This window comes from Haematobia irritans, chromosome 4, assembly GCF_050003625.1.
Source record: "Haematobia irritans isolate KBUSLIRL chromosome 4, ASM5000362v1, whole genome shotgun sequence".
Lineage (NCBI taxonomy): Eukaryota > Metazoa > Arthropoda > Insecta > Diptera > Muscidae > Haematobia > Haematobia irritans.
The window spans coordinates 219,567,034-219,591,576 of NC_134400.1; the positions used below are offsets into that span (position 1 = coordinate 219,567,034).

Below are 24,543 nucleotides of genomic sequence, written 5' to 3' on the forward strand. Positions count from 1 at the left end.
GTCGATGGATAACGTTTGAGTTGGTTGGATTTTCCACGGATTTGAAAATCGGAAAAATATTTTGCTGTTTTTTCCGTTTTATGTTTGTGTTAGTATATTGGAATTCAATAATTTCTGTTCAAATAAACAAATGTGGAATTTTTAAATATTTATTCAAAGATATTTGGATATGTTGAGTGTCAGTTTTTATTTGTGGTTTATGATGATTTAATTGTGGCGTATGAACACATCCGGGATTTCAACGATTTTTGTTAATTTTTCCAAGAATTCCTTGCTATCGAAAGAAGTAAAGGATATTTATCATCTCATATAATGGAAAACGTACGATTTTCAATAATTGTAAGTGATACATGTATATTGCACATTTGATCTCCTACATCAGGTTATGTAATTTAAAGTTTACAGTATATTTAAAATATTAACGAAAATATAAATAAAAATAAAAGTTTTAAATAGATGGCAATATTTATGAAAACTGTATATCTATATTTATTGTATTTGTCTAGATTCTGATATCAAACAAATTCTCACCAAATTTCAAGAAGTTCGAGTACAAATTGTAACCTATCTACCCCCCATGTTCTATTTTACGAATTATAAAACCCAAAATTTTGAATTGTCAATATCTTCTGAAATCTATTCCTATTAAATTCCTTATCCATAAGAACATTGTGTATTGTTGTTATATAGTTGTAGGTCTTGCTAAGAGCTAATTCCAAAATTATCTCAACTTCAAATTTTATTTTGTGTAAAAATTGCAACGTAAGATATCTCAACTATAGGACTAGTATTTTTGGTTTTAGTATCAATATCCTGGGCACTTTGAGGTGTTTACTGGTAGAAAAATCTTTATTTGGATTTTAAAACACAACAAAAAAAGAAAAACCTTCCCATACCAACAATCGTCATTCGTGTATGCAGTGGCGTATAAGTACCAATATTTATCATACGCTACATAGTAGTTTATCGTATTCGTAAACCAGAGATTGGTGCGTTAATAATACATCACGCCCGGTTATATTGACCGTTCCACTTTATGCGGGTTATTATGTGTATTAACAGCCTGGAGAATGAATATCTCTAGATATAAGTACACCATAATTTCAAGCATAATATTTAGTATGAACAATATATTAATAGATATGGCTATAATAATTAAGGAAAAATATGTGTCTATGCCATGTGTTATATGTTATGTATTTCATTCCCAGACATCCAACATTTTTTATGACTTCGCAGTATAATTCGGAAGCTGCGGAATTCCAAACATTAGAAAATAACCTCAGCTATTTCTTTATACACTAACAACATTTTCGATTTTTTCCTTTTGTACTGAATCGAAAATCATAATTTCTTCTGTATTTTTTTCTTCTTGCAAATGCCGCCGCATTTTTTAAGAAATTGAATGGAGAGAAACAAAAACATTTAGATATCTCATTGTCCAAAACCAATTGAAAATTCACACATTTCCATTGATAACTCAATTGTATGATTTGCTCTGTTGTTTTCTTTTTTATCAAATAATTGACACATATTCTCTTTCTCTCCCTGTCCCCTGTCTCTCACTCTCTTTAACAACTATTCATACCAGCTGCCTAATTCATTCTCCCTCTTAAGACAAACCCAAAACAATACATTTATCCCCAAAGTAAATAAACGGTCAAGAGCTTCAAACGAATGGGATAAGAAAAAACATCGAAAAATAAAAACTGGAAACGGCTAAGATAATAGAATGAAATTGTTCATGGTGATCACTGAAATTGGTTTAATGCAGAGGTAAAGGTATTCATTAAGGGAATCAAATTCTTGTTTGCATATATCTGGTTTGCATATATCTGGTATATACAATACAATCAGTTTGCCATATCCATAAAATCCTCGAGTATTTTCTTAATGTTCATTTAAGTAGTACATTATATTCACAGGATCTTTATCGGTGTTTATATGGTCATCATTCAACCATTCTGGATGAAATATAGTTTCATTCGTTTTGTAATATTTTATAATGTGTCCAAAGAAGAGTCCGAATGTTTATGTGACATTGTCTCAAATTTTTTTTATTTGCTTGGACCGACATTTTAGACAAAGAACATTGTCTGTCTAAAGTGTCGGTGCTCGGAAAAGAAAAAAAATCTTTTAGAAAACTTATATATACATCAGTCAACGAGTAGTTTCAGCGCAAAAGTAGCACCTTAACGGCATTTAATTTTCCTGTCAATGTTCTATAAATTGTTAATTTTATTACAATGATTTTTTTTAATAAAATGAGTATTTAAAACTCATTTTCACTAAATTTTTTAATTTCGGTTTTTACCGGTTGACAGGTTTTGCGAAAATAAAAACCGAAACCCGTTTCTAAAAAAATGGGATTTTCGGATACACCGAAAACCGTCTTTTCAAAAAAAAAGGTTATTTGGACACCCTAGACGGCTCTTCGACGGGAATGGACCAATTCGTAGCCAATTCGAACAAGTTTAAATTGATTCTAAAATGTGTTGTTATTTTCGACATTTTTGAACAATAAAACAAGTAAGGAAAGTCTAAAGTCGGGCGGGGCCGACTATATTATACCCTGCACCACTTTGTAGATCTAAATTTTCGATACCATATCACATCCGTCAAGTGTGTTTTCGATACCATATCAAATCCGTCAAATGTGTTGGGGGCTATATATAAAGGTTTGTCCCAAATATATACATTTAAATATCACTTGATTTGTACAGAATTTGAAAGACTTTTACAAAATTTATAGACTCAAAATTGAAGTTGGCTAATGCACTAGGGTGGAACACAATTTTAGTAAAAAAATATGGGAAACATTTAAATCGAAAGCAATTTTAAGGAAACTTCGCAAAAGTTTATTTATGATTTATCGCTCGATATGTATGTATTAGAAGTTTAGGAATTAGAGTCATTTTTACAACTTTTCGACTAAGGAGTGGCGACTTAACAAGGAAAATGTTGGTATTTTGACCATTTTTGTCGAAATCAGAAAAACATATATATGGGAGCTATATATAAATCTGAACCGATGTCAACCAAATTTGGCACGCATAGCTATAATGCTAATTCTACTCCCTGTGCAAAATTTCAACTAAATCGGAGTTAAAAAATTGGCCTCTGTGGTCATATGAGTGTAAATCGGGCGAAAGCTATATATGGGAGATATATCTAAATCTGAACCGATTTCAACCAAATTTGGCACGCATAGCTACAATGCTAATTCTACTCCCTGTGCAAAATTTCAATTAAATCGTAGCAAAAAATTGGCCTCTGTGGTCATATGAGTGTAAATCGGGCGAAAGCTATATATCTAAATCTAAATCAGAACCGATTTCAACCAAATTTGGCACACATAGCTCCAATGCTAATTCTACTCTCTGCGCAAAATTTCAACTAAATCGGAGCAAAAAATTGGCCTCTGTGGTCATTTGAGTGTAAATCGGGCGAAAGCTATGTATGGGAGCTATATCTAAATCTGAACCGATTTGGCTGATATTTTGCAAGTTTTTCGAGCCTCATAAAATATTCGGATGTACGGAATTGGAGGAAGATCGGTTGATATACACGCCAATTATGACCAGATCGGTGAAAAATATATATAGCAGCTATATCTAAATCTGAACCGATTTTTTCCAAAATCAATAGGGATCGTCTTTGAGCCGAAACAAGACCCTATACCAAATTTTAGGACAATCGGACTGAAACTGCGAGCTGTACTTTGCACACAAAAATACACCAACAGACAGACAGACGGACATCGCTAAATCGACTCAGAATTTAATTCTAAGACGATCGGTATACTAAACGATGGGTCTCAGACTTTTCCTTTTTGGCGTTACATACAAATGCACAAACTTATTATACCCTGTACCACAGTAGTGGTGAAGGGTATAAAAAATTTTCACATATTACCTACATCACAGTCTAGTATCGGATAGAACTCAATGACAAGAGAGATTTCAACACCTGTGGTAGTTTATGTTAGATAACGTGAAAATGGAATCCGCTTATTTTAGATGGAGAATTCTTCCTTATAAAAAATGGACCTCCTTTTTATGGCCCAGCCTGAGAAAACACTTGATAAAACTGTGAAAATATTTCTTGCAAAATTAATAACATCTTATTAACCAATCAGGAAAAGTGTTCGGTAGTGAAACCCCTTTCTATGTTCCATAATTTGAAGTACACTAGAAACCTTGAAAGGTTTAGTTAAATATTCGGGTCCCTCTTCCCACTCGAAATATCGTTTTTTCGTTGCACCCTCTTGGCTAAATTAAGTTTTCATAGAAACTGGGGAAGTCTACTTGCCATTGCAAATGGTTTCGGTGGATTCGAGATGTCACGCGTGGCCTTTTTCCCATGGAGATGTAAACATAAATTCGGCAAACAACATTAATCATTGTTGTAATGAAAAACGAGGTGGCGTATGAGTACCGGTATTTGTCATACGCATCGTATTACAAATAATATATGCAATTTTAAGTAAAGAAGTGTTTTACCTCATGGCGTTTTGCATTGTCCGTTATGTTCGAGAGGACATCATGTGCAAAGACAATAAACTTGAGGAAGATAGGAAATTGGCTTGCGTCATACCAAATGTTGCATTTACCATGTTAGTTCCATACATGTTTGTAATTTTTTTATTTGTTTTTCTTTTTTAATTTTTTAAATAAAAACTTTAGTCAACAACAAAAAAATTACATTTTCCCCTTTATGGAAATTTATTTTGTGCACTTAATTTCTTTTTATTTGCATTTTAATGCTATGTCAATACTTGTCCTATACGCGTTTGGTTCGAGTGTTAAACTAACCCGGTAAATGGTTCGATCTCCTCAGTACCTAATTTGCTATCTTCCTACAATTTATAATCTTTTGTTTGAGTTGAATTTGAAAACAAACCAGGTATAAATATATCAAGAGTTTGCATGCCCAACATAATTATAATAATTGAACAAAAAACTGTTTATCTTTCCTAACCAGATTATTGTGTATAGTATACACCTATATATAAATATGATATTAGTTTTACCGAATATTTATACTCTATCCAAAATCATAATTTCCTTTATTTGTTTTGGAAAATGCATTGTTTAGAGCAAAGTGAGAATTTTCACACATTTCCATTGATATCTCAAGTGGTTGTTTTATTCTGTTGTTGTTTTTTAGCGTATCATTGGCAGGTACTCTCTGTTTGGGTCTTTCTCTCTCTCTCTCTCTCTATTCTCAACTATAAACTCTTCATAATTGCTCCCACAATTTATTTTCCCTCTTAAGATAAACCAAAACAAACAATTTAAAATAAACGGTCAAGTGCCTTAACCAATTGTGTAAAGAAAAACATCAAAAACAAAAATTGCTACAACAAAAACTAAAATAAAAGAATGAAATTATCCATTGATCTGTGACAAGATCATGACCAATGAAAATTATTTTGTTTCTCTCAACTTCTTGAGTATATTCTTGTAGGCAGTCTATGGATAACAGTTGAACGGATTAGATCTCCAACGGATTTGGAAAAACGGAAAAAACTCTGTGTTCGTTTGTGATTTTTGTGCGTTCTGCAATTGTATTAGTGTATTGGAATTGACTAATTTCAGTTAAAATAAACAAATGTTGAAATTTTCAATATTTATTCAAAGATAATTGAAAATGATGAGTGTCGGTTTATATTTGAGGGTTATGAATATTTAATTGTGGCATATGAACACATTCGCGTTTTCAATGATTTATGTTGATCTTTTGTCAAAAATTTCGTTACTATTGAGTGAAGTAAAGGATATTTGTCATTGGCCATATTATGGAAAACGTACGATTTTCAATAATTGTTAGTAGTATCCATCAATTTAATTTTTTTCTTATTCATTTATTGTTATTGCATATTTAACTTACATCAGGTTGTATAGTTTCAAGCTTAGATTATATATAAACTCATATAGTATTTGGTATAGGAGCACAAGTGCAATTTTGACCGATTTTCCGATTAGACGACGTTTCAAAGAAATTTTGTATTGCTTTTTATTTACCTAAGGCAATCTTGTCCATCAATTTTTAACAATCTTTTAATAAATGAGTCCTTACGTTCTCTCAAGTCTTGGAAATCAGTCCTCCGTGGCAGAAATAATATTCTCGTGTTCGATATATATTTTTATATCCAGCTACTACCTATTTTAGCGACAAATCGGTCATTATCCAATCAATTTGACCGTGGCGGAAATTAGATGTATCATCGTGAAAAAGCCATATTTGCTTAGTGAGTCGTTTTCTTCAATCTAGTGTCTAATCGACCTAGTGCAACCTAGTGAATCACATTTGTGATTACATCACGCAATGGGGACCATCCAACAGATGGGTATGATTAGACATTTTAGAAGCGAGTTCGCCGGATACAATTCACTATTTCAACGTTTCTGGGGTCTCGGTTAGATGTATCTCAAAGAGAGAATCAAATTTCGATAAATGAGATCTGTATAGAGTATATATAAAAAGCTGGATAGTAGCATTTTTGGCTTGGGATTAATACAAAAATCCAAAAGGTAAAAATATCTGTATCCAAGTAAACTTTGTGCACCATGTGACATACACATTTTTTTATTCCAATAGATACATCACCATTCCGGCTGAATTGACCGCATGTACAGTTATATTCACTACGAAAATCAGTCGAACGTTTCTCGTTATCCGCACGCAGAGAAGGAATATGATCACCTCAAACATGTTTCAAGAACATAATATTACTTTTTCGCGGGAAAAATGTAACATGTTTCCATCTTTTTTTCTCGAAAATATGTACTAGTTTTGGTAAAAATGTTTAGTTTTGGCGAAAAAACAATATTTTCATAAAAAAAACATGTCACCCGTGAAAAAGCACCGCTATGCAACAGGTTTAGTGTGATCATATATCTTATCTGGTTGCGACATATATCAGTGGACCATGTTTCGTCGACTATTACGAAAGTAATCATAGAAAGTGTTTTGGATTTCACTTACGTAGTATCAAGCATAGGTTAAAACTTGTCTAAAGGGTGCGCTTGTTTTCCGAGGAGAGCAACCGTGTCACCCATTGTGCCTATAGATTTATCATGGGCAACATTTTGAGATATTTTAGCCGTCGGCTTGCCTATATAAGATTTTTGTTTTAATTTAGTCTCTCTCGGCACGTGTGACAATGCTAGCCGTTTTAAGTTAACAGAACTAGACTGATTGATTTTATTTTCATATAATTAGTGTATATAGTGGTCTAGGCCCATTTTTGCTTCAATACAGTTCAAATTAATTAAAGACAATTATTTAAAATTGAACAGTCCATTAATTAAGCTTTTAATTGAAAAAGTTTTCAACTTCATATTAGGAGAGAAATTTTCCCATCGTAAGTAATAAAAAATAAAACTTCAAACAAAACCTGATGTAGGGTACATCACATCGCTATGTAATAGTGATTTTCCAACAAAACCACAAAAAATTGCATTCTGACATATCATTATAAATTTCATAAATTCTTCTCGATGCTGTTATTTTTATTTCACACTTATCAAGGAAAACGATTTGAAGCGAAATTCCGAAGGCGGCATTGACAATGAGGTATTCTATCAACGAAGCATTTCCAGTGAAAGTAATAGTGATACGATTTTTAGTGACGAAGCTCATGAAATCCTAATGTTGCAACAACAACATCAGGTTCTCTGGGATAATAAAGAGATCGAGGAGACTCTGGGTCAATTGAATAATGCTGCTGCTGTGGCTCAAATGGCAAAAACTGGGACATTTACTGAGTTAATACCTGCATCAAATGATGCTCAACTGGCTCTGCTGTACTGCTCCATATATGGTTGTGTGGAAAATATTAGCTATTTACTCGATCACTGTGGCAGTGATCCCAATTGCTGTGATCCCCAAGGAAGGACACCTTTACACTTTGCCTGTTGTCGTGGTAATGCTCATATCGCTAAAGTTCTTTTGGATCGTGGGGCCGATCCAAATCGTTGGGATGCCAAAAAGGAAGTCACACCATTGCATTGTGCCACTAGCTCGAAAAGTGTGGAATGCATATTGCTGTTATTAAAGCGAAAAGCCCACATCAATATTGGACTGGAAAAACGTTCGGCCTTGCACTTTGCCATCGATCGTAATGCTATTGACTGTGTCGAAACTCTTTTGAAATATGGTGCAGATCCAAATACGCCACAAGTGTACACGGAAACTCCTTTGCATACGGCTTGTGCTTTGGGTTTTACAAAATGTGTGGAATTGTTATTGAATTATGGGGCAGATGTACGTTCACAATTTGGAGAAGGCAAACTGACGGCTTTGCATTTGGGTAAGCACATCGAAAATGGAAAAGAGTAGAGGATTTTATTTTATGATATTATTTGTGTGGGACAACAAAATATATGGGACAATAGAGTGCTGCAACTTTTTAAGTGAAAAGTAAATGAATTCGAAATTTCTACTGTATCAGCTAACTCGTGCATCTTTAACATACGGTCCCCCAATACGAAATCATAGATTTCCGGTCACTTTGTCCCTCGTGGAAGCCTACTTATGGCAAAAACTTGAACCCTCCTGGCGCTTAAAAAAATTCTCCAATATGAGAAAGTTTCCTTGACTTTAATAATTTGTTGTGTACGTTAGTGAATTGAACTAACCAAGGGGGGAGAACTATAGTCAAATGAAGCATAAACTCCCAACAAATAGTTCAGAATTTCTTAAATTTGTTTAACCATCCTTCCTGGAGGTTTCACAATTCTACACTGAAAAAACAGTGAACCCTATTGAAGTACTCTATATAAACTCATAAAACTGTGTTGTTATCGATGTGAAGGATACACGCAAAGAAAAAAAACGTTTGGAAAACGTGTATCGAAAACGTTTTTCTTTTGTTAGAGTTTTTTTTGAATTGCTTCGAAAATTTTAAGCTTTTATCACCAAAAAAATTCGTTTGTTACACAATTTTTATTTTTCAATAAAAAAAAGTTGTTTTTGAAACAACAACACAGTCCATTTCGTTTATATCAAACACTGTTCTTTTCTGACTTTAGGTCTTTAATAAGACACATTTTACAGTTCAAAATTTAATATACTACAATGTAATGTTGAACATTTTTTCGGAATCTTCCGAACATATCTGGAATATAAGTAAAAAAAAAAAAACTTTGGTCGAAGCAGGGATCGAACCCACGACCCTTGGCATGCAAGTCGGACGTAGCAACCACTGCTCCACGGTGCCAAACTAAATGTTTGTTTCTGTTAAATAAACTTTGTTTATTCGGTTCGTGGGCGCCGCAAGCTATGCTATATAAATATAACGTATATGGATATTTATCAATTGATTTCCATAACAGGTACATAGCTAAGTGGTTAGTGTGTTGGCTTACAAAGTGCATGGTCCGCGGTTCGATTCTCCGTCCAGGCGAAAGGTAAAAAATTTTAATAATTTATAAAATCGTATAATTTCTTCTACATTGTTGGTATTACAGGAAAAGGTGTTAAGAACTAAAAAAAACCCGTGGATGTGAGAAAGATGTGAGGGAAAATGCAATGAGCAAGAAAGCAAGGTTTTTTTTTTTGAGTTTGTCTTTATGAAATTGTTTTCACATCCTGGAAAAGAATAAACGTTTATCACAAAAAGTATATACTTTACTTCCAAATACACTTTCTTACAGCGAAAAGCAAATGAGAAACGAACTTTGTTTGTCTAAAATTTCGTTTGGGAGGAAAGAATTAGTTTTTTGCGTGTATAATAAAATAAATATTCTAGTTGAAAGAAAGACAAAGTTTTAATATAAAACTTACCAATTCTCTATTAAATTGTACGCTGAGGGGAAATATAAAATTATTTTTTACATTAAATAAAATTATTAAATAGGTTTCCAAAAAAATCTAATGAAAAATATAATAATAATATGCATACACGTAACTTCATTTTCGATTTAAAATGCATTTTAGTCTATTGGGAATTTGCAAATTTAAGTTATAATAATTCGACCGTTTTATGAATTTTTGTTTTATACTAAAGTTTGGTTCACTTTTTTTCGCTCACGATGAAAATTATAGCGTCTTGAAATGAGCCGTAGTCAAAATGACGAAGGATGACGTTAATGTACAAAAAATAAGAATGACTGTCCAAGGTTAAAAGAAAGTTAAAGAATCCTTACCAATTCACTATTAAATTACAGGCAAAGGAGTACTAAAATTTTTTCCAAATTTTTAAGGGGTTATTCTGAAATTAAATATTTCTTATTTAAATTAAAAATATTACATTGGTTTCCAAAAAAATTGATTAAAAAAGTACTAACATAAGGTATTAAAACCTGCAATTTTGATGATAAAAAGGTCATAAAAACGTAAAAAGCCAATTTTTAAAAGAAAACTTACCAATTCTCTATTTTTTACATTTGTTCGAATCCATCTGGAGTTGCCCCGAAATTAAATATTGCATTTACAACAAAGAAAAACATTAAACTGGTTTCAAAAAAAAAAAAAAAATAATTAACAAATAATAATATACATACAAAATATTCTTTTTAAAAGAAAGTCATATTAAAAAAATACTTAACAATTTATGACTAAACTATACGCTGAGATATAACAAGGAAAATTCCTAAATGTTTTCTCCATAAGAAGTTAGCATAAAGGGCCCAAAATTGAGTTATCTCTCCCAGCCAGATCTATACTAAAGGCTGTGGAAAAGTTCATTCGCCCGAACCGAAACATGTACAGTCCAGGCGTGTATAGATTTGTATCTGGCGTTTTCTTTTCAATGGCTCTATTAACCATGTTCCTTAATCTATATCTGTCCATAAAGCTCGAAAAATACTTGTATAATTAAAAATTTTCCAAATTCATCTGGAATTGAATATTAATTTTTTACATTGAATAATAAAAATTTCAATACACTTTCAATTTCAACATATTTTCCTAAATAGTCTTAATAACTTTTTTCTAAACTATCGATAAAATATTAATAAATTGCTTTTACGATCTAAAAAAGGATAAAATTCATGATCCTTTGTATGGAAGCAGGGCATGGTAACAATTGCCCCATTGTTGCTCTGAAGTACTTAATTAAATTTATAATTTTTGGCGTCCTACTTTTTCCATGCCGTATCACTATATCCATTCAGAATTACGATTTATCTGTGAGTGTGTTTGTTTACATTAACGCCTGTATACATGTGTTCAATCGTCATGTAAACATATGTTTCTTATTCCGGTATTCCAGCGATCAGCTCGCTTGTATACATTTTTGTTTGATTAAATATGTTCTTTCTGTTTAATTTGTTCATTGTTGAGAGCACTTGACGGTGGTAACGCAAACATGTGGACCATAAGAATCGCTTCATTAAAATGCAATAAAAATAGTACATCGAATCAATTCATTAGAAAATTCGTTGATGATTTTCAAAATTGCAAAGAAGCATGTATTTGCTATTAGATTTATTATAGAAAATAAAAGAATACTATATTTTTTTTGAAAAAGGCAAGGTCACAATACTTTTATCAAAATTTTGCCGAATTGATGATTCCCAATAGTGAAGTGCGTTATAATCTAATTCCTGAGAGAAAATGTTACTAAAATTTCTGAACCCATTGCTTCAAACTACATGGACGAAAAATACTGTTTTTCATATGTTAGGGTGTAAAAATCCTATGTTTGGAACTAAAATTTTTAGCACATTATTTTTAAGTATATAATGTTGATGAACTAGTACAACCTTTTTGGGGCATATATGTTAGAACAATTATATTTGGGACATTGCATTTTCTTTAATATAATGTCTCTAGATGCAAACACATATTTATTTAGAAATTTCGTACAAACATATATATATATATATATATATATATATATATATATATATATATATATATATATATATATATATATATATATATATATATATATATATATATATATATATATATATATATATATATATATATATATATATATATATATATATATATATATACATACATACACACATAACGCATTGAGAGACTCAAATGCGAGCAAGTGGTGCTCTACTTGAGAGACATATTTTATTGTGGATAAATTTGCTGGCATTAACTTTGACATGTGTCTCGCACTTGAACGAGGTACCCCAAAAAATTTAAATGGTTAAGTCTAAACATTAGAATTAAACATGTCGATTTTTTTGACCAATACAATAGCGGAGAGCATTTCAAATTTATAGCAGAGAGCATTAACAATTTATGAACATATTTGTTTAAAAACTAAAAATGAATTAACTAATTTTTAGCCTTTAAAAAATGCTTAGGATGAAACATAATATGTTTGCACAGTACGAACAATTGTTTGAAGCAGAATATGTATATATGAGGGTGTAGATGTTCAAATAGGCTTTGATGTTTCCTGTATGAAGATTTCGTTATAGAAGAGCAATCAATCGCGAAATCGAATCGAAAATGTAAAATACCAAGAAGAAAAGATAAGATCTAGTTTTTTTTTTCGGGGGATTTATTGGATAGCGCCTGCTTACAATCTACCATCTGGATGACACATAGGATAGGTTGCTGATGGTTAGGTTAGGTGGCAGCCCGATGTATCAGGCTCACCAAAGATAATTGAGAAGAAGATGCGGTCTTGTCATAGCAAAACTGAAGCACCAGAGGACTCTGTCAACAGAATATCATAAAGTTTGCGTCGACGTGTCTCTCAAATGTACTGCCGTTTGCGTCGGAAAATATCAAAACATTTGTGTTTTTCATAAATTTCTGAATAAAAATCCACAAAAGCAATACCAAAACGAGTGTAGAAAATTAAAATAAAACGTATGTGTATTTTAAAGCAAATATTCATTATGGTTTTATGTGAATATTGCCGTTTAAATTTATTCCTGGGCAGAGCTGCTTTGGAAAAAATTGACAAATAAAACAATTTTTTCTCATAGCCCTCTACACCTTGACATTTGTTTTCTCTTTATAAGAGCACAATGCTAAATCTTGTTATACTCAATTATCTTTGGGCTCACTTAGACTATTGAGTCCATTGTGATACCAAAGTGATGAACTTCTCTCTTATCGCTGAGTGCTGTCCGATTCCATGTTAAGCTCAATGACAAGAGACCTCCTTTTTATAGCCGAATCAGAAATGTCACCCGCATTACTGAGGTGGGATAATCCACCGCTAAAAAACTTTTTGGTGTTCGGTCGAAGCAGGAATCGAACCCACGACCTTGTGTATGCAAGGCGGGCATGCTAACCATTGTACCACGGTGGCTCCATAGATTGCTGATGAGTAAATAAAATTAAAGTAACCTTTGGGAAGTGGGAAAAGGGTTTTGGTTTTTTAGATACACATAATTTTGGACCCATATAGTTTTTAATTTTCTCAATTGATGTTAGATGTTATATAATTCTATGATATTGCTGTAAAGGCTCCAAAATTATTAACTTTAAACTTTGATGAACTATTTTGCACTGTATCACATTCTTCTTTTAGATTCTTATGTGCACGGTTGAAAAAGACTGTTTTTCATATGTTTGGCTATAAACATTATATGTTTGGAACACAAATTTTTAAACACAATATTTTTGAGTGCAAGCATATAATGTTCATAAACTAGCATAACATGTGTGGGACATATATGTTAATATGTTAGAACATATTATGTTTGGGACATAAAATGTTTGTAAATATAATATGCTTGAATGCAAACATATATTAATTTAGAAATAGCATATAAACATATATGTGTTTAGTAGCTTGGAGCGCTACATAACAGGGAGCGATATTGAATTAAGTTGGTGGTTGTTGCTTGTTATTACAAAATTAACATTTTATTTTTCCTTGGGCAATTGATCAGCTACTTCTTTGATCCTGTTCGAATCCCCATCCGGCAAAAGGTAAAATTAAAAAATCATAAAATTGAATAATTTCTTCTACAATGTTTGTATTACAGAAAAAGGTGCTAAGAACTAAAAAATCTCGTGGAAGTGAGAAAGATGTCGGGGAATATACAATTGGGCAGAAACAAAATTTTGAGCATTCAGGTCGAAAACCTATGTTGTTAGCACCTATATTACCTGCTTATTTTCATAATTCATTATGATTGTAAATATATAAATAAATAAATAAAATTTTGAGCACACTATTGTTTGGGAGAATTTTTTTTAAGCATATAATATTTTTGGGTGCAAAATGCTTCCAAACATATTATATGTTCACATAATAACATATTGTTTTTTGGAAGACAACATTATTGAATTTGGATGCAAAAATACAAAATATTTGGAACTTAGACTACCCAAACATATATTGTTTAGACCAATATACTTTCAAACATATTATATATTAGAAGAGATCAAACATATAAATGTTTGGGCAATACCCAAAAATATATATGCTTGAAGCAAAATATGTTTGGGAGTATATGTTACAGAAGCGATTTTTTGTGAGCGTGTGGATATAGGATATCATCCAATTCTGCCTTTGTCTGCCACACATATCTGTCCAAACATATGCCACATGGACAATAGGATTGTAGGGAGAAATAACTATTAACTATAATTTCGATGAACTATAATTTCGATAAAATGCAGTCGGCGTAAAAATATCGTATTTGCGCTTAATTGATATTGACTAACTATTCACCTCAAGTCATTTAGTCGAAATTTAGACAAAAAGTCAAATTTCGACTTTTAGATCTTGAATAACTACAAATACTTGTACAGTTTTTTTAGAGTTTCATGTAGGCGGATTCTCACGCCTCACACTAAAGCTAATTTATTTCTTTTTGTATTTGTCTGCATTTAGTAAAGTTGCTTCATGAATATCAGTTCAGATAATATACGATAGTTTATTTACAGATGGATGCAGGATACAGAAGAAGAAATACTAGCGCTAGGTTTTTTTATTCTAGCGGTAGTATATTCTTCTAGTGAAGTTAGATTTTTTTTATATCTTCTAGCTGCTGAAAACGATTATGTCGACTGTGTGCGTTTACTATTGGAACATAAGGCTGATGTTAACTGTAGAAATGCTAGTCATCAAACACCTTTACATTTAGCTTGTCTTTCACAGTCCATTGAAACTGTGGAGTTACTTATAAAGCATGGAGCCAATGTCAATGCTGTATATCGTGATGGAAGAACAGCTTTGCATGCTGCAATCGTCAAACAGTCACGATGTCTGGACTGTTGCACAGCTCTGCTTAAGGCTGGAGCTAATGTAAATAAGGCTGATAATTATGGATATACCCCATTGCATATAGCTGCTCTAAATGAATTCAGCAACTGTGTTTATGCTTTCATAGGTGAGTATAATATATAGAGTCTATTCCGAAAATCCTTATTATTTGATTTCAAAAACATTTCAGAACATGGAGCCGATATAACAGCTCGAACAGATGGCAATGTTTCAGCTTTGTCTTTTATTGTACGGCGAACACCGGAAGTTATACCCAAACTGATGTTGAAATTTGATGGTTCTATTAAAGTTAATGACCATGAGATTGGTGATGTCGATTGTGAGATTAAATTGGATTTTCGATGGTTAGTACCACCAGGAGCTTTGGAACGAGGAGAAACCGAATTATTGCTTTCCCTTATAGAGGTAAGTAACTAAATCAATGCCTATATTCATTTTTGAACGTACATAAGTATTCAAAAGTTTAATGTGCGATGGTGACCTGATAAGTTTAAGAGTAGCCTACAAACACCCAGAGAAGGAATATGATCACCTCAAACATGTTTAAGAGCAAAATGTTATTTTTGGGTGGTGACCATGTAACATGGTTTTCGCAACCATATTATTTTCTCGGAAATCATGTATCTGATTTCGGCACGCAGGTTATATTTGACGAGAAAATAACATTTTAGTGACAAAAATTTTACATGGTCACCCTACAAAAATAACATTTTGCTCTTGAAACATGTTTGAGGTGATCATATTCCTTCTCTGCGTGAAAAAGGAACAAACATATAACCCGGCGACGATCCAACTCCTTTAACCTATCCGAAGAACAAATTTTCTGGAGGGCAGCACAATAGACCTCCGAGGCGTCGATGATCGGTAGCCCATATGATAGCGTGGGTTGTCGTTGCAAAATTGAACCTATTATCTGTGATCGTTTATTCTACAGGATATGGCTATGAATCGCATCTCGTGAATCGCAGTATCTTTTTTTCAGCCGATCAGACTGTTTTCGCCTCATACGGAGCACCCCTTCTGATTTTGCTCTGTGCAGGAACCAAATCGCGAGCCGATATTTATTCATTTTCCCCCCTTAAATCGGCGTTGAAAAAGAAAATACAAGTCAATTCTGGTCGCTGTCCAAAATTTACTACACGTTAGTAAATACCTCTCGCCCTTTCGATGAAAGATTTTTAATTTCTTAAAGTGCTAATTATTGTATTAATTTCCACTTGATGATTTATGATTTTTCTTTTATATTACAGGTTGGCCAAAAGAGGATATTAATGCATCCGTTGTGTGAGACATTTCTTTTCCTCAAATGGAGACGAATACGGAAATTCTTCCTAATGTCCTTACTGTATCATGCCATATATGTTATACTCTTTACCATGTATATCGTTGGTGTTTATGTACATCACTGTGAGGAGAATGAAGAGTGTCGAGCTCCTGGATATATACCAACAGTTGGATATTTTGTAATCATATTAAATCTACTTTTATTAGGCAAGGAACTGTTTCAGGTATGAGTTATAGAATAACCTACCCTGAGGAATTGGTATTTATTGTTTTGTTTGTTTTAATGTTCTTCAAGATGGCTCATGGATTGCAGGGTTATGCCAAATACTGGGAGAACTGGTTGCAATGGTCAATAATTTTTGGTGTTTTATTATGTGTGGTAAGTTTGGAAAAATTTTGAAAAAAGGCATACTTTTCGCGGCAATTCACAGAGTATTTTATGAATCATTGAATCTACACGCAAAAAAATAATTCTTTCATCCCAACCGAAATTTTAGACAAACAAAGATCGTTTCTCATATGCATTTCGCTGTAAGGAAGTTTATTTGGAAGAAAAGTGTATACTATTGTGATAAACGTTTATTCTTTCCAGGACAATTTCATAAAGACTAACTCAAAAAAAAAAAAAACAATCTATTCCGGCTAATTGCATTTTCCCTCACGTCTTTCTCGCTTCCACGAGGGTTTTTAGTTCTTAGCACCTCTTGCTGTAATACAAACAATGTAGAAGAAATTATTCAATTTTATAATTTTTTAAATTTCGCCTGGACGGCGAAGGACCATACAGTTTGTAATCAAACATACTATCCACTAGAGGGGTGCACGGAGAAATCTTATTCACGCACGATATTTTTTGGTAGGACTCACGCACGAAAATCTTTTAAATGTCGTGACTCACGAAAAATGTCGTGACTCACGAATAATTTTATGAATAATTTACCTATAGAACCTGACTGAAAATATGAGTATGATTAAAATCGAGAGCGTTATAAAACTTTTAACACTTGGGATGTCACTAAAATTATATATGAATTGAATTTGTAAGCATTTGTTCGTAAGCGGGATTATTTTCGTGAGCGTGTTTTTCCGAAATTCGTTACTCACGCACACTCACGAAGATACTATTTTCGTGACTCACGTACACTCAAGCCGTTACCATCAACGTGACTCACGACTCACGCGTGAGTCACGACAATTTCGTGTCACGTGCACACATCTACTATCCACTACGTAGCTGTTATAGCCATCAATAGAAAATTATCGTTATAAGTTATATTTATATAGCATAGCTTGCGGCGCCCACGAGCCGATTAAACGAAATTTTTTTAACAGAAAGATACATTTATTTGGGCACCGTGGAGCAGTGGTTGGTACGTCCGCCTGGGCCCTGGGTTCGATCCCTGCTTCGACCAAAAAGTTTTTTTATTTGCTTTGTTTACATACATTCCAGATATGTTCGGAAGACTCCGGAAAGGTGTTCAACATTACATACTACTATATTACATTTTTACTATGAAACTGTAAAGTGTGTCTTATTAAAGACTTAAAGTCAGAAAAGAACATTGTTTGGTATAAACGAAATGGACTGGGGTGTTGGTTCCAAAATAATTTTTTTTTATTGAAAAAATAAAAATTTTGTAACAAACGACAAACAAAAATATTATTTCTATAACAAATCAATTTTTTAATAAAAATATGTTTTTTTTAGACACCCGAAATTTTAGATGTTGATAAACTGGAAGAAGTACCCATATGGCAGCACCATGTGGCTGCTGTTGTCGTCCTCTTGGTATGGGTAGAGTTGATGATGTTGGTTGGACGATTCCCTATATTTGGAGTTTATGTGCAAATGTTTACCAAAGTGGCAATGAATTTTGGAAAATTTCTTTTGGCCTACATTTGTCTATTGATTGCATTTGGTTTGAGTTTCTCAGTTCTGTTCAATGACTATAAACCTTTTAAGAATATAACATGGTATGTAAAAAAAAAATCATCTCAAATTCACCTCCAAATGACTTGATTCCATTGGGTGTATGTTATAGGTCTTTCTTAAAAGCAATGACAATGATGTCCGGCGAATTGGAATTCGAAGATATTTTCTATGGAGACAATCGAAAAATACAGTATCCGGTAACATCACATTTCATATTCCTTAGTTTTGTATTGCTGGTCACTGTAATCTTAACTAATCTAATGGTTGGTTTGGCTGTCAGCGATATACAAGGCTTACAGGTCTCAGCGTCACTGGATCGATTGGTACGACAAGCTGAATTGGTATCACGTTTGGAGAGCTTATTTTTTTCCCGTCTGCTAAGAGGAGCCCCTACCAAATTACTGAAATTATGCAAAAGAAGTGCCTTGTTACGTACCTCACGCAATAAACTTCTCTTCGTCATAAGACCTAATGATCCTAGAGATACTCAGTTACCGGAAGATATTAAATTGAATATCTACAAACTGGTGGCGGAGAGAAGAGATCGTAATATGAGCATACGAAGACGTAAGCTAGAATCGAACTATTCCATGTTTCAAAGATCTTTGCAACGACAGAACTCAACAAAATTCAATAAGGAGAAGAGTCCAAATCGTAATAATGTTACCGACTACTGCCCAAGTAAAACACCAACTAGATCCGAACATGATCAGCTTTTGAGACCACGATCGGCCACAAATGTTCCCAACATTTTGATGGGTGAAACTGATTTGGCTACAAAACTGAAGAATTATGTTAATAGCATATCCGATGTAAGATCTGAAATACAAATGCTCAAGACCCAGGTCAACGAATTGGCGGAAAAGATTGATAAATTCAATGATAGTTGTGGCAAGAAATTGAATTTCACTGTTGAGGAATTGTGTCGCATAAAAATTATTTTAGATCAAAAATCTCGATCGGATAGAACATTTAAGGTCTAAGGTTTCAAAGGAATCGATTCGAATAAATACAAGTATTATTTATTATATTACAAATGCTATAAAATGTGGTGCTTTAACATTAATGATATTAAAATTAATAAAAGAAAACAAAACAAAATATGTAGTAAAAGATTAAAAAATAATGATATTTAACATTTTGTATCGCTACTTATAAATATGTAATAAACTTAGAATCCATAACCTATTAAGAGTAGAAAAAACGAATGTTTTAATTAATTTTAGTATGATAATATTCTGGAACATAAATGCAAAAACGCTTTTGAATTTGGGTGAAGTCGCGTAAATATTTATTTATTTATTTACAATGGCTGACCAACAGAAAGGAGGCGGTAATCAAAGATTATAAATTGTAGGAAGATAGGAAATTGGTTACTGAGGAGATCAAACCATTTACCGTGTTAGTTTCATACTCGAACCAAACACGAATACGACAAGTATTGACATAGCATTAAAATGCAAATGAAAAGAAATAAAGTGCACGAAATAAATTTCCTTAAACGGGAAAATGTAAATATTTTGTTCTTGCCTAAAATTTAACATTGTTTCATTAAGAAAATTAAGTTTTTCATTTAAAAAATAAAAACGAAAAACAAATAAAAAAATTACAAACATGTATGGAACTAACATGGTAAATGCAACATTTGGTATGACGCAAGCCAATTTCCTCAAGTTTATTGTCTTTGGCGGTAATGATGACAAAGAAAAACGCCGGTGACAGAGAAGCTACGAGGACACTAAAAGTCTACGATACCTTACTCAATCTTGTACTGGATAATACTAGGTTAGATTAGGTATAGTGGCAGCCCGATATTTCCGGCTCACTTAGACTATTCAGTCCATTGTGATACCACAGTGGTGAACTTCTCTCTTATCACTGAGTGCTGCCCAATTCCATGTTAAGCACAATGACAAGGGACCTCCTTTTTATAGCCGAGTCCGAACGGCGTTCCACGTTGCAGTGAAACCACTTAGAGAAGCTTTGAAACCCTCAGAAATGTCACCAGCATTACTGAGGTGGGATATCCACCGCTGAAAAATTGTTTGGTGTTTGGTCGAAACTGGGTTTGAACCCACGACCCTGTGTATGCAAGGCGGGCATGGTAACCATTGCACAACGGTGGCTATAAAAAGGAGGTCCCTTGTCATTGAGCTTAACATGGAATCGGGCAGCACTCAGTGATAAGAGAGAAGTTCACCAATATGGTATCACAATGGACTGAATAGTCTAAGTGAGCTTGATACATCGGGCTGCCACCTAACCTAACCTAACCTAGCATATAAAAGGGAGGAGATCTAGTTATCTCATCCCTGTTATTAAAGCATCGCAAAATTGACTTCCGGAAGAGCAAATTTCATGCGATCCGGTTGAAATTCGGTACATGAGTATATGCTTTCTAATAATCACGCAGTCCATCTAATTTGGACCATATCGTTTCATAACTATATATAGCACATCCCAGCAAAAAAGTAATGAAAATGTTCTTTTTGGATCCAGAAGTGGTGCAAAATTGACGCAGAAGCGATGAATTTAACATGGGCTGTCATAGGACGGAAGTCCTTCATTTCTACAGTCGGTGCACTGAATTTGCATCACTTCTTTAGGTGTGATCCAAATTCAATGTTTTGGATGTAAATTTAAAAAATCTGTGATATTGTGTCAAATAAATATTTTTTATAATTTTTAATGGATTCTAACGCTTGTCTGAAACGTTTGATCTCAAATATTTTCAAAATTTCACAATTTTGCCGATTAGATTTAGCACTTTTTTCGACAAAATTTAAATAATTTGTACCATTTTATAAATTCTTACTCTGTTTTCCTGTGTAGTTAAAATAAAGCACATCATTGGGAGTACATCTTCTGGAAGTGCTTTTAAAGTTGTGCCTTTGGAGGAACTTCAAAACATTTTTGCTGGGATATAAAGTGACCCCCAATATTTAAATTCTGGAGCCTCAAGGAGGAACAAATTTAATTCAATACTTTTCAAATTGTGCCCCTCGATACCACGCGAAAATTGGTTCATATTGGTTCATAATTATTTATAGACTCCTGCATATAATCCGATCATGGAACTGAACGGACTGAAGGTAGTTTTCTCTTCAGAAGTTGATGAAACAGCTAACAAAGAAAATTTTATGGCTCACAGATTTCATGATATGGAAATATATTCTCAGTGTGGGGGTCCAACACTCATAACTTCCCTCTGATTGTTCTTTTGCCACACAGGATAGGGCACGAAACGTCGATTAAATATACTTCATTATCCATGACTCTATGAAATACAGATTGGACTGATACTGATATATAGATTTGATATTTTATACACAAAATTTCATTCTTGGTACAATATAAAAAATTATAAATATAGGTATTTTATATTGAGTAACCGTATGCAATTCAAAATACGTAAACACCCACAATGGAAAACTTTTTGGCTGCATTAAATCCGGGGTATCATAGTTAACCACTTATCATTGCTTTGATTCCAAACAAAAGCATCTTCTGCTGGGGGTGGAGAATTTTTCTTGACTTCAGACCAGGTTTTAGATATTGGATCATAGGCGAAATTCTTCGTATCTCTTGGTGGTGGAGGTGGTGTGTTAATTAACTGCGGACGCTGAGTACTAGTGGTTGTTAAGGGTTCCAGCACTGGTTTGCTATGTACCTGCGGGGCTCTGGGGTTGATGATTTCATATTCCAAATTAGGATTACGGGAATCGGGGAACGCATCGACATTAGAAAGTATCAAAAGAAGACCTAAAATATATACAAAGGTTAGTCTCATACACATATCTATATAATATAGAAATCGTATAAAAAGAAATACATATATATAAAAAAATTGTAAAGCAATGTTTTTAAACGCTCAATTTTTTATAAAATATATTTTTAAGGAAAATAATTGTTAATAAATTGTTAGAAAATGTAAACTAATCTAAGGGAGCTAATTTTTTTAAATAAAATCTCGTATATATTACCATCACTATAGTGATTACATATTTTCCACTGTATATATGTAAATTTTTCTCAAGTACTATAGAATCTAAACATATTTTATTAACACATATTGATGAATCGGTTGTATATATAGACATGGTTAACCAATGTCATTCATATCTCAATTGACAATACATACCCAGGGCTAAACTGATATAGGAACCGTACATTATGAGTAACTGTCTTAACACTTTCTCCAAAAATATACTTGTTCAGTGTAGGCTCGATGCCAAAATGAACTTTATGGTTTAATAAATGATTCTGTACTAAATCAATTTGATAATTTCCACGAATTTTTCTAAGTCTAGATTGCAAAATTTCAAAAGATTGAGAACATTTATAACAGTAGCTCTTTATTGCTTGCTCCACTGGTATTCTCAATTGTTTTTGTTGTCATACAAAGAAAGTTTTGAGAATGTTTTTGTTATTTTTAAAAACAAACGAGAATTGATATTGAATGGAATTTCCATAATATGTATATGCATTAAATAATCTCATTCTCTTATTGTGAGTATCGATCAACAACAAAGATGAAAGCATCTGTAGATTTCGGAGATCATCAATCTACACACGAGTATTGAATATCTCACATTATCTATTTTGTTTTGAGCTGAGTAATATTTTTCAATACAAGATGTGTTCTTGACTTATCAACCTGTTTTTAAAATGACTGATTATCTCGCGTCATATGTATGTTTACATATTAAGGTGGGCCGAAAATGTGTGTTTCAAACATTTTTTCAAAAGAAATAAAAATTTTGCTTAGTTTACCAAACGAATTCAACATGGAAGCAATAAGGGTTGCCGAGTAATGGTTTCAGTCGGAGTTGTGTCGGTTTTTTCAATTGTACCAACACCCCTGCCAACATTTTTTGAATTTGGGGGCGCTTCTGAGAATCCCCAGTACGTCGAAAACAATCATATACGATATCAAAAACTCGTCGGAAAAGCGCCGTCACTATTGAGAAGTTGTACCACGCCAAGTTACTACAAAGAGGTTTCGCATGAGTGCAATTATTAGGTGCCTTTATAGATCAATTTAGAACGACGCCAATAAGAGACCCTCCAAACAATCAGAAAAAGCACATTTTAAGATAGTGGTAAAAGAATCATTGTGGTCGAGTAAAACACGTTTGTTTAGATATTTATTAATTTGATTAATCATTTACAAATTCTTAAAAATATAACATTTATACCACTATCACATCACATTTAACATAATTTTTTGCATTAATGATGATGTAGAGTTACAAGTAGCGAGTTACATGTTGCAGCGTCTATCAGCCAGTGTTTTTATTCGATGGAGGCAGCGTGTCTGTAAAATATTTGAAAAACAATCACTTTATTCCATTTGGAAAATCAAAAATTGTTCACCAATATACCTTTCACAATTTTAAGCGTAAAATCTATGTTTTCAGAACTTTATTTTCGTTTTTATTTAAATAAAGTATAACAAGCTGGTTGCGCTTGGCGTTTCACAAAAAATAAAATGGCTTTTGTAAAAGTAGTGATGGCAAAATACTTTCATGTACATTTTGTACTTTTTGATATGCTTCCCCCATCACAGTTCGCGATGGTTGTGGTGACATTTACGAGTCTGTGGTAGCGATGAGGATGAAATGGAACTTTGAAATGCTGGCAGGGACATGCAGCAAAAAGGACAATAACTTCTAAGTGAATATCGATATGAACATGAAGCTCCGTTAATGTAATGCTAGCCAACCAACTTTTTTTATATCAATCTAAGGATATATCTGTCATTCTGCTAATATATTCATATGCTAGTTAGAAACTTAACTGCCGATTACTTTTCAGTTAAAGATATATGCAATATGTTATTTCACATTCAAAGCACTGAATTCGGATCCCACCTGAAGAAGTGGTGCAAATGCAGTCCGACGTATGTTGAAATTGTGGACATCCGTCCTATGACAAGTTTATGTTACATTCATCGCTTCTACCCCAATTTTGCACCACTTCCGAATCTAAAAGAACATATATATGCAATACTTTTTGTTAACTGACAGATGAAGCCTAACGGTGCTACATAAAAAGGCCGTAAGTGGCAATACAGTATGGCTAATATATATTGCAATTTCATGTTGCTATCATTTTTGGATCGCTCGTCTGACAGCATGAGAATGGATGCAAA

General features: G+C 33.0%; 2 protein-coding genes and 1 long non-coding RNA gene across 7 annotated transcripts; 1 reads left to right on the plus strand and 2 right to left on the minus strand.

Annotated features, from left to right (window-relative positions):
* The first annotated feature begins 13 nt into the window (after positions 1–13).
* On the plus strand, positions 14–19,601 carry pyx (transient receptor potential channel pyrexia). 5 transcript variants are annotated; one of them, XM_075304014.1, is made up of 9 exons: positions 14–88; positions 160–339; positions 7,537–8,317; positions 14,934–15,278; positions 15,342–15,577; positions 16,423–16,680; positions 16,752–16,835; positions 18,165–18,430; positions 18,499–19,601. In XM_075304014.1, the coding sequence occupies exons 2-9, from the start codon at positions 313–315 to the stop codon at positions 19,370–19,372; spliced, it is 2,871 nt and encodes a 956-aa protein (XP_075160129.1). In that variant the 5' UTR covers positions 14–88; positions 160–312; the 3' UTR covers positions 19,373–19,601. The 5 variants fall into 5 exon arrangements, with proteins under 5 accessions (XP_075160129.1, XP_075160128.1, XP_075160131.1 ...); XM_075304013.1 differs by having other exon boundaries at positions 24–339; XM_075304012.1 differs by lacking the exons at positions 14–88; positions 160–339 and adding an exon at positions 5,682–5,827.
* A 2,088-nt stretch (positions 19,602–21,689) lies between these two features.
* LOC142233185 (uncharacterized) lies at positions 21,690–22,686 on the minus strand. Its single transcript, XM_075304018.1, has 2 exons — positions 22,531–22,686; positions 21,690–22,151 (listed from the first exon to the last, which is right to left on the minus strand). Exons 1-2 carry the CDS (start codon positions 22,559–22,561, stop codon positions 21,835–21,837), a joined length of 348 nt encoding a protein of 115 aa, XP_075160133.1. The 5' UTR covers positions 22,562–22,686; the 3' UTR covers positions 21,690–21,834.
* An 837-nt stretch (positions 22,687–23,523) lies between these two features.
* LOC142233186 (uncharacterized) lies at positions 23,524–24,033 on the minus strand. The gene is made up of 2 exons (XR_012721346.1): positions 23,774–24,033; positions 23,524–23,706 (listed from the first exon to the last, which is right to left on the minus strand). It is a non-coding gene; the product is annotated as an uncharacterized LOC142233186 (long non-coding RNA).
* Positions 24,034–24,543: the final 510 nt, after the last annotated feature.